Source organism: Antennarius striatus, chromosome 5, assembly GCF_040054535.1.
Source record: "Antennarius striatus isolate MH-2024 chromosome 5, ASM4005453v1, whole genome shotgun sequence".
NCBI classification, from domain to species: domain Eukaryota; kingdom Metazoa; phylum Chordata; class Actinopteri; order Lophiiformes; family Antennariidae; genus Antennarius; species Antennarius striatus.
Window position 1 is genome coordinate 5,673,446 of NC_090780.1, and position 11,555 is coordinate 5,685,000.

Genomic DNA, 11,555 nt, shown 5'->3' on the forward strand with positions numbered 1-11,555 from the left:
GAGAAAGCTGATGACAGGGTGCCCAGAGAGGAACTGTGGTATTGTATGAGGAAGTCTGGAGTGGCAGAGAAGTATGTTAGAGCGGTGCAGGACATGTATGAGGACTGTAAGACAGTGGTGAGGTGTGCTGTAGGTGTGACAGAGGAGTTCAAGGTGGAGGTGGGACTGCATCAGGGATCAGCTCTGAGCCCCTTCTTGTTCGCTATGGTGATGGACAGGCTGACAGACGAGGTTAGACAGGAATCTCCATGGACTATGATGTTTGCAGATGACATTGTGATCTGCAGTGAGAGCAGGGAACAGGTGGAGGAGAAGCTAGAGAGGTGGAGGTTTGTCCTGGAAAGGAGGAGAATGAAGGTTAGCCACAGTAAGACAGAGTACATGTGTGTGAATGAGAGGGACCCAAGTGGAAGATGAGGTTACAGGGAGAAGAGATCAAGAAGGTGGAGGATTTTAAGTAATTAGGGTCAACAGTCCAGAGCGATGTAAAGTGCTGAAAAGAGGTGAAGAAGCGTGTACTGGCAGGATGAAATGGGTGGAGTTTAGTGTCAGGTGTGATGTGTGATAGAAGAGTTTCAGCTAAAATGAAAGCAAAGGTATAAAAAGTGAGGTGAGAGCAGTGATGTTGTTTGGTCTAGAGACAGTGTCACTGAGGAAAAGACAGGAGGCAGAGCTGGAGGTAACAGAGATGAAGATGCTGAGGTTCTCTCTGGGAGTGACCAGGAAGGATAGGATCAGGAATGAGAAGGAGAAGAAGAAGTACACTTTATGAATCCCACAAGGGGAAATTACATTGTCACTCAGGTATAGTATATACATTCTGTGTTAGTTTTTTACAGTATACAGGCCCCCTGAATACAGCACACAAGGGGGCCTGTCAGCATGTAGTTAATACACACACAACAAACTACACACATTGGGAGTGATGGGCAGCGGCTTCTTGAACGCGCCCCAAATTGAGCAGCTTGTGTGTGTGTGTGTATGTGGGGGTGCCTGGCTCAGGGGTGCCTTGGCAGGATGGAACGGGTGGAGAAAAGTGTCGGGTGTGATAGAAGAGTTTCAGCTAAAATGAAAGGAAGGTGCCTGGGGGGTGAGCTGACACCTCCTACTGTCAGCTCACACTCCAGTGATATCATGGCAGGAGTGGGATTTGATCCACCGATGACTGGGGCTATCTATCTGAAAGGCATCTGCTCTACCGCTGAGCCACTTCCACCCCAAGTACATTAGAGGGACAGCACATCTTAGAGGTTTTGGAGATAAAGTCAGAGAGGCCAGACTGAGATGGTTTGGACATGTCCAGAGGAGAGAGAGTGAATATATTGGTAGAAGGATGCTGAGTTTTGAACTGCCAGGCAGGGGGCCTAGAGGAAGACCAAAGAGGAGGTTTATTGATGTAGTGAAAGAGGACATGAAGGTAGTTAGTGTGAGGGAAGAGGATGCAAGAGACGGGGTTGGATGGAGGCAATTGATTTGCTGTGGCGACACCTGTAGAGAAAAGTCAAAAGGCATAGCACATGTAGCTTATTAAGCTACATGTGCTATGCCTGTGAAAAATATCACGGTGAAATGTGAAATTTAATGTATGAATTTGGTTTATATCATGTTGCAATGAGAGAGATGATATAAACCAGGATTCATTGTACCGGATGAATCCTGTCCCCGGATTCTGGGGACAGGAATTTTACAAGTCAAATGGCTTCTTCCCGCCAACCCTTTCTTTTCTTTTCGGATGTTGTTGATGTCGCAAAAGTGATGAAGGTGAAGTGTGCTGTAATACCATGTCCAGAAAGAAAGAAATAAACTGAAAAAATAAAGATATAAATAAATAAAATTTCTGAAATTCATTATTTAAAATAAAATATTTATAAAAGCCACTCTATCTGGGCCTACAGTTGGAGCATACACACAGATTAAAACCAACGTCTTCCTTTCAACCATTGCTCATACTCATACATTCTCGCTTCCATTCAACTTCATTTTACACAATACTGTGTGTTTCCTGGACAAATAAAAAATCACATTTTTTTACATTCATCCAACTAAAAACAGACGCTCTTTTCTCCATATCCCTTGCTCCATGAATGTTATTTGCGCCTGGTTTAAAACTGCACACGTAAAAAATGGAGCTAAAAACAAACAAGTATTTAAAACAAAGGTTTAAAAAGGCAGACAATATTAAAAACCAACTATTCGTTAGAAACAGTCAGGTTTCTTACTTTTTCCATTAGTTTTTTTCAGTCTAAAATTTTTTGGTCAATAAAAACTGGTTGCTCGCTTACTTCTGGGTTTTTTTTTGTAAATAAAAAGTGATGCTATCTAAAAACATGTTGAGGTCAGGAAAGAAATTTTCCACCTTAACCCTCAGACCTCGTGAATCATACAGGATTTTTTTTATCTGTTGTGAATCATATTTTTCACTTAAGGCTCCTTTCAGACTGTTTTCATTTTCACTGTCAGAGCTGCTTGGATAAATCAGTGTTTATTTGTTTTTTCATCAGCAACTTTTTTACCTTCATTATTTCCTCTTTCAGAGTTTTTTCTTGTTAAAGCTATTTTTAAAAATTCTTCATCTATACCATGTCTTCCTTCTCCTCCTGCAGCAGACTCAACCACTCTGGTAGCAGCCTCTTTTTTTAATTCATGTCATTCGGCTGCCAGATGTCCAACTACACTGTAATCTGTAATTGAAATGTGTTGCCTCAAAGTGATCCGTGGTCCTCAATATTCTTAATTGAATATTGGTAAATTTTCTTCGGCTCTGTGAAGGTCTGTTTTTAAGGGGGTTAGCTCTCAGCCCACCCCCACCCTCTGAGCCTTCCCTATCTCCTCACCCCTCTCAGCTGACCAATCAACACTGCCCTCCCCCGCGCGTTCACATACGTTTGTTAACTTGAGCCACCCGAATCCGCCTGCATTACAGATGGATTGATCAATCGCCATTGTCTACTTTCTTAACTTTCACAAACTTCACCGCTACATATTTCGCTCTGATTCTTCTCGAGTTTTGCACTTTTGTTTTTCATGATATAACGGTTGAATGAAAAACGCACTCAGATGCAACACACTCCTCACACTTCCTCCCACACCCTTTCCCAGCGTGTGTACAGAGAGAGAGAGATTTGACATTTAAAATGTTAATTCATAAAAGCCAAATTACAAGATAGTCACACATAAAATTGAAAAGAGATTCACCCAAAAAGAAATTCACATCTTAAAAACAATGGTAGGATTTTCAACAGTACTGTTTGTTTCCTGAACAAAGAAAATGTCTGACCTTTTAACATTTATCAAACTAAGAATGCAGGTTTTATAAAAAGCAGACAAAATTCAAAAAAACACCCAACCGTTCTCCACAATCATCCTTTCTACTTTTGTCAGTTGTTTCTTCAATCTAAAAACTGGTTGATCATTGCTTTCTGGATTCTTTAAATAAAAACTGACACTATCCAGAGACATGTTGAGGTCAGGAAAGAAATTTTCTACTTTAGCCCTCAAGCCTTTTGTGTCTTGCAGGAATTTTTTTCTTTTGCGAATCATATTTTTCTGTTATGGCCTTTTTCAAACTGTTTTCATTTATGTTCTCAGAGCTACCTGTATCAGTAGGTGTCTCAGGTATTTCTTTAACAATTGTCTTTGCTTTATTCATTTTTGTGTCAGTGTGTTTTAAGAGCTATCTCGAATAATTCCTTGTCTATCACAATATCAAAATCAAAGTCAGCATTATTGTCAAATGTACCATATATGCACGACATACAGCACAGATGGAATTGCAGTCCTCTCAGACCCATGGTCAATAGGCAGTACAACAGGCAGTACAAAAGGCAGGCGGTCCTTGAGCTTGCTGGTCTTGGCCTGCAGACTCTGCAGTCTCCTACCGGATGGCAGCAAGCTGAAAAGGCTGTGAGAGGTGTGGGTGGGATCACTTGCAATGCTGATGGCTTTGCGGGTGAGGCGGGTGTTATAAATGTCTGTGAGGGAAGGGAGAGAGACACCACTGATTTTTTCAGCTGCTCTGACGATGCCCTGCAGGGTCTTGCGGCAGGAAACGGTGCACGCGCTGTAACACACGGTGATGCAGCTGGTCAGGATGCTCTCGATGGTGCCTTTGTAGAAGTTGAGCATGATGGGGGGTGGGGCTCTTGCTCTCCTCAGATTGCAGAGGGAGTAGAGGCACTGTTGGCGTTTTTTGGCCAGTGATGTGGTGTTGCGGCCCCAGGACAGGTCCTCGGAGATGTGCACACGCAGGAACTTGGTGCTGACCCTTTCCACTGCAGCACTGTTGATGGTTAGTGGAGCATGCTGGGTGCGTGTTCTCCTGAAGTCCACAACAATCTCCTTCCTCTTCTCCACTCTGAAAAGAAGTGTTGGACTTCATTCAAGATTTTTCAGTCAGAAACTGCTCCAAAACTACTGTTCTCATCTGGAAACTCACATGTTAAGACACATTCAAGAAACCTGTTTACTGCATGTTTCATTTTCATGTAATTTTGATTTTCATGTGCTACAAATCATTTTGATGTGATGTTGTGTAAGGATTGTTGAGCAGGTTTGGACTGGTTGCACTCTGAAAACGACTGTCTGACTTCATTTCAGCTATGTTAGTCAGAAACTACTCTAAAACATGTAAAAACAACGGGGGAGGTGGGGGTGACAGGTACTGACAGAGGAAGCTCAGAGGCCAGCCCTCTAAACAAAGCGTCTGGAAGTAATTTTATCAATATTTAATCAGATATTGAGGACCACAAGATCACTTTGGGGCAAGACATTTCAAAAGCAGTATAGTTGCACATCTGGCAGCTGAATGACATAAATGAAAAAACAAACAGCATAATTCAGAACCTGTAACCTGATTCGCTTCAGAGGAATTTTACCGGCAATGAAGACCACCATAAGATTTGCGTTCCATTGTTTTACTCAAACATGAGCATACAACTTTGTACGTAAAATTTCACCGTGGAGTCCGAACAGAATATACCACCTAGGGCCCACTTTATGATTTCTCAGGTTGCATGCCAGATAACATTACACCACAGTTCAGAAAACCCAGTCGAGTTTTGGGCATGGTTTGGAGCTCCATGTCAAACGGAAGAATACCTGTGGTAACTCATTTTAGAGACGTACCACAACAAAATCTACATTTTGTATAATCAAGTTTCTGTCAGGGGCAAAAAGAAACCTGTCATGCTTTGGAAACTAACAACAAGTCAATATCAGCCAAAGTGAACAATGATTGAAAACTACCAAAACCCAAGACCAGGAAATACACTGCCTGGCCAAAAAAAAAAAGTCGCCATCAAAGAAAGTCACACCCTCTCATATTTTGTTGGACTGCATTTAGCTTGATTACAGCATGCATCAACTGTGATATTGTTTTGATGAGTTAATGCAATATCACAACTTATTTCCATCCAGTGATGCAATATTTTTTCAAATTTTTCATCAAGATCTTGCATTTATGATGGTTGGGTCTGACCACTATGTAAAGCCATCTTCTTTTTCAAAGAATCTCAATGAGGTTAAGGTCTGGACTCTGTGAGGCTAATCCATGTATGAAAATGATGTCTCATGCTCCCTGAACCTCTCCCTCCCTCACAATTTTAGCCCAATGAATCCTGACATTGTCAGAGGGGTCAGCTGATTACCTGAATATACTTAATGGCCAGGTTATTCCATCAATGGATTATTTCTTCTCCGAAGGCACGGGCATATTAAATAACTCTTGTGATATTGCATTAACTTATCAAAACAATATCACAGTTGATGCATTGTGTAATCAAGCTAAATGTAGTCCAACAAAATATGAGAGGGTGCGACTTTCTTTGATGGTGGCTTTTTTTTGGCCAGGCAGTGTACAATGCCGTCTATCTCAGTCTTGGATTCACAGTGAATGTGGAAGGAGATGAAGACCTCCCTATGTTGTCTCAAAACATTGGCAGGAAACAGCTTGAAACCAAAAGAAGTGAAGAAACACCCGAGTTACATGGGTAAGCCACCGAGCCACCGGAGTCTGTCAAAAATATAATTTATGATTATAAAACGCAGGAAAGTGATATAAAGCTGCTGGTGTGAAAAGAGCAGCAAGCTTCCTTCAAAATTGCATATAAAATTGGACGTTCCAAGAAAACATACACAAATGTCGGGGGGCTCAACCTACTGGCTACTTTTTGCCCCCTCCAATGACACCATTGCATGTACATGTACATGGACCTGGAAGATCAGGTACTCAAAAAAACTAACACTCATTTCACCTTGGCAATGAATGAATGAATGAATGCTGATTTTGTTGTGAAAACGTTATTTGCACAGCGACTAATAAAAAGGAAAGTGAAGCATTTGGGAAATTTCTTTTTCCAAAGGGTGACCCAGAAGAAAGTTTGAGAACCACTGTATTAAACCCACAAAATACAGAATTTCCCCATCCCATAAAGTGTTTGTAGCTTTCTAGAGCCCAATTACATCACCCCTTACTTATTTGAGTGTCTACTAGCTCTTTATTTTTTTTATATGGTTGGCATGGCTTTAATACAACACCCTCAACATATTTTCTCAACACTAACTTGTAGTGTAATATCTTATGATGCACTGCTTGGCCCAAGTGGCTGGGTTCAGCCTGGGAGCTTGGGTGAGGAGCTCAGACAATAGGGAGAAGCTCAAGGTAGAGCTGCTGGTCCTTTGCATCGAGCGGAGTCAGCTGAGGTGGTACGGGCATCTGGTCAGGTTGACCACTGGACGCCTTCCTAGGGAGGTGCTCCAGGCATTTCCATCTGTGAGGGGAGACAGGACTCGCTGGAGAGTTTATGTCAGTTGGCTTAGGAGGGTCTTGGAATCCCTCCAGAGGAATTGATGGAATTGTCTGGGCTTCCTTGATGAAACTTCTGCCCCCTTATTTAGGTATATCTGAGGGTCTGGACTAGCTCACCAACCAACTCTTAAGTAGATGATTATGATACATTCTGATGTTTCTTTTTTGTTGTTGTTGTCAATGGACATAACACATCAGGGACTGAACCGACTTGGAGAATTGTCTAGTAGGTGACATTTTACTACTGCATTCAGGGATAGATATGGCTGCTACTGGAAACAAAAACAATAGACCAGTGTTCTTGTTTGTGGAGAAAAAGCAAGTGACAATGAGTGCTTTCTTGAATAAAAAACAATCAAAAGTTAATGTAGAAAAAGAGACCGATATTAATGAAATGTGTGTGGAGAAGGCTCTGTCAGCTTGGTGAAATTTCCACAGGAGAATATATGAATTATAGTCAAAGAAAACTATTGAAAGAAAAGCAAGAGTAAACTGTATTACATCTTTATTTCTAAAACTGTTTTTTTTAATGACTACCAGGCTTTAACATTTTGATAAAAGTATTATATAATCTTACTTTTTTTTACTTTTTCCTTTAACAGTTATAATGTTGTTATTAATAAAAACATTAAAATTAACAGTGTAGTTTTTATATTGTACTGTTGGCAAAACTTAATCCTTGCATATACGATTTCTACCGTATATTCTGTTACTACTTTTGGGGATGAATAAACTTCATGTTCGGATCCACAATTTTTTCTTGAAGCGCATCCCAGGGTTGCACTACATTCTTGAAGTAAAATTAACTTTTGTTAGACAACATTTTGTCTCATATCTTATGCCAATTTAGATTATCCTTCTTTGATAACATGCCTAAAATGATAATTAGTAAATATGTGTGAATTATTATCTATTGCTGTCCTGCTCTTCTTGTGCTTTTTTGAAAGTGGTGAAAATCTGAGTCTTAGCCGCCATCAAATTAAAAAATTTATAAAATCTCAGCAAACGCTGAATTACATGTTTTTCTTAATCTGATAATAATTCCAGTCTACTGCCTGGTACTTCTGACATTAGGGATACTACTTCAAAAAAGACTACATATTGATATTAAATATGCACAAAATGAATGAAAACTACCGGGTTGGAAAGATAGAAACCAGAAGGTTGAAACATGCTTTGATTGGGGAATGAGCACATCACAAGGACACTTCAAAATAAGACTACTGCTTTCATCCTCTTTTTCTCCTACCACACTGTATATTACATATGTATTTAATTACATCTACACCATTGTGTTGCAATGCTTAATATCCTTCACCACCTCTTTGTTTTGAATCCATTATAATGTCTTTTTTATAAAACAAACATAAAGAAACTAGTTAAATCGGCTCAGCTGGTACAAAAAAGCGGTATGCACTGATTAAAACACAAGTCAGTGAGGAGACACTGCCATGCCTGTTCCTCTCATCTTATATAAAGATAGTTAGCTTCATCAATCTTCTATTTTCAGCATGGGAAGTTTTACGGTCTGAAGAAGTAAGAATGCAAGTTTTCACTCCCAGGCACCCCTGGCAGTGTGTGGTGTTCCCCTCTTTGGATTCCTGAACACATTGATGGAACCCCTGGGGTTGCCTGGTTGATAAAACAAGCATACTCTGCTCAGTGTTAGGCTTCAGACTCCCCTCTCTTCTCGTCCTCTTCCCCAGCATCACTGGACTGTGATTGGCTGTTGCTAAGCATTAACATCTGTCCATCCGAGCCAGGTGGGATAGTGGGGCGACTGGAGGCGGCAATCAAACGACTCTGCTCCTCCAGATCCTGGTGGTGAAGCAGACAAAACAGTTGGGAAGATGGGTACGTCTCTCTCTCTCTCTCTGTATCCCTCCCCCCTCCCTTCCTTTCCCTTCGATCCCACTGTCTCTACTCCCCTCTGCCTCTCCGTTGAACTGTTCATCTGTCTCTCTCTCCGTATTCATGTCTTCTTCGGTCTTTCTCTTTGTCTATCGCTTTATGTACCCATCTGTCTATTCCTCTTTGTGTCCATCCATTGTTCCATCCAGCTAGGGACTTTTGTTTTCACGATTCCCATTGATTATTGACTGTATGTCAGCAAGATAATGTGGAAGAAATTTTATGTTTGTTATTGCACATGCTCCCCTGATTATAGTGACATAAAGCTGGCTGAAAATCATCAATTCTTCACATTGACAATGAAGACAAAATCTAAACAGTCTTACCGGGTAAAATGGGTAATGGCCACGATGTATATATTGATTTTAAGTATAGTAATCCCTTGTTACTCGGGGTTAATGCGTTCCAAGACCACCTATGAAAAATGAAATCCCGCGATATAGCGACGAACAATTTACGTTTATAAACCCTCCCCATACTGATATTAAACCACCTTATATCTGTATTACCATTTCCAACACTCTTATAGACTAAATCACGTTTGTATTAGAGAAAAGTATTTCTTTAATACACCGAAGTGCACTGCGTTCTGTGAGTGTTGGAACGCAGCGCACACATGGATGCTGTCAGCCATTAGCATGTGCTTATAGTATCACGTGACTACCTATTAAAAATCTGCGATGTAGTGAAGCTGTGCATCTTGAAGCACAAATGAGCGAGGGATTACTGTACAGGTAAACATTTATGAATTGTGATTTGAGGTTTAAAGGTCACCTTCTCTATCAGTCGCTGTTTACTGAGCTCCTCCTGTTGTTTCTCTTTGGCTTTCTCCTGTTCCTTCTTATCCTCCATGGCTTTACGGTCCTACACAAGAACAAGAATAAGCGATCTCAACAAAAATACTACCACAAACTGAAAGTGCTGTTGCCATCATCAGTTAGAATTAGTTTCATTTTAATAAGTTTCTCAACAACCTCACCATCTCAGAGTGAAAGGCTATTTGCTTGGCCAGAGCGACACTGTCACATATCTGAAACACAAAATTGAGGACTATCAGATCGAACCAGTGTTAAAAAGTAAACAGATGAACATGCAGACCACCTTCTCTCCATCATTGTTAGACTCAAAGATGTAGCAGATGAATCGGCTGTCTACACGTCCACCTGGTGACTGCAGGATGAAACCAGACAGCCTCTTGTTGTCTGGATGAGCAGAAAACTGAAGCACAGTGGAGAGAGGGAACTGCAACAGGAGAGGAGCCTTGTGAAAAACAAATTTGACACTAAAAACTTCTAAGAAGAGAAACAGGCCATCTTACCCTGAGACGAGTGACCTGTGTCTGAGGATCAATGAGCCTGGAGGGGAAACACAAAAATCAATAGAATTAGCTTCCTGATTAGTTGCACTGTTGCTCTTGCATTTTGGTATTCAGGGGAAAAAGCCAAAATAAAACAAAAAAGGGCTTAGACATTTATGCAGGATGAAGATGAAGTCTGTTCTGACCTCCAGCTGTGAAGCTCAAGCAACTTTGCTTGACATTCCATTGGCATATTGAATAGAAAACGTAATTTTTTGTTCCTATAGCTTTAAGATCTAATGACCTGGGTTCAAACTAAACACATTTTATGTGCAGAGCCTGCTGTAAATGTACTCCGTTTTTAACGGGAGGACGATGAAGAGTTCAAACCGACCACCACTACATTTTTAAAATTAGACTACAATATCAGCTTTAGGACTGCATTGTCAGTCGGTCTTTCATTCTATCCAATACCTATATCTCTATAAACATTACATATTTCAGCAATTTTGCATTTAATGAATTGAAAACCCAGGGATATGGGATGGGAAATGGGAGAGATTGAGGGGATGGGCATGTGACAGAGAGCCATGAGCATAAATCAAACCCACGGCTACTACTTGGGCGCTGCAGTATCCATAGGGCACATCTAAACAACATTTTTTGGACAGGTAGTAGAAATATTTGAGGACCACTTGCCCCAAAAATCACTGTCAGGCCAGACACAATCATCAATTATCTTCTAGGTGCAACAGATAAATGCAAAGCTGACAATGAGATCTATGTAAGATATTCAGTGTGTTTGGAGTCATGGGTCATACTTAAGGCAGTCACAGGTAACAAGTAGGTGTGATTCCATCATCCTGAAGATGTTGTGGATGGCTCTGGCTGCCAGGATTTGCCTCATGGTGTCAGATATGATATCTGCTGAATCAGCAGTCCTCACCTCCATGGATCCCAAAAAACGAACAATGAAGAGCTGGTGGAGGATGGAGTCTACAAATCAGAAAAGATAGACATCTACCTGGAATGCTGGCTTCTTTCTCACTTTTAACAAAGAAAATAGTGGAAACATCTTGAAAGACCATGTCCTTGTCACACCTGCTGTCAGCACACATAAAGTTGCTGGAGTTGAATGAGGGTTTTTTTATGGAACCCTACGGCTCAAGTTAAATGTTGAGACCTTTGCAGAAACCCCACTCTAATCTTGATCCACTGCATTACCTGTTATGAATATTATTGAGGTTGAGAGACTGCCTTTTCCTTGACTACTGGTGATCTGCCTCAACTTCTCTCTGCTCTCATCACGCATTGAGTGAATGACAGGATTTGAAACATGAGGTCAGATATTTTTTTCAAGAACGAAAAAAACCCCAAACAGTATTAACTGGTTATTATTATTTTCTGTTCCGATTCTGTTCTGTAACATTAAAAAATATAAAGTTTTTGGTTTTGTCTTTGTTTGCAAAATACTAAAAGTTTCTGATTTTTGTTTTGTTCATTCCATGTTTTGTTCAAAGGGCTGGCTTAAATCAATCCACT

At 40.7% G+C, this 11,555-nt stretch overlaps 1 protein-coding gene across 1 annotated transcript in view; it reads right to left on the reverse strand.

Moving 5' to 3' along the window:
- Positions 1-5,847: 5,847 nt before the first annotated feature.
- Positions 5,848-11,555, reverse strand: part of appl1 (adaptor protein, phosphotyrosine interaction, PH domain and leucine zipper containing 1) — a 32,323-nt gene continuing 26,615 nt past the window's right edge. Inside the window, exons 17-22 of the mRNA XM_068314510.1 lie at positions 10,835-11,009; positions 10,035-10,071; positions 9,818-9,958; positions 9,696-9,746; positions 9,491-9,580; positions 5,848-8,623 (exon numbers count right to left, since the gene is read on the reverse strand). Coding sequence (XP_068170611.1) covers positions 8,471-8,623; positions 9,491-9,580; positions 9,696-9,746; positions 9,818-9,958; positions 10,035-10,071; positions 10,835-11,009 — 647 coding nt within the window. The 3' untranslated portion in view covers positions 5,848-8,470. The remainder of the gene's footprint in view (positions 8,624-9,490; positions 9,581-9,695; positions 9,747-9,817; positions 9,959-10,034; positions 10,072-10,834; positions 11,010-11,555) is intronic.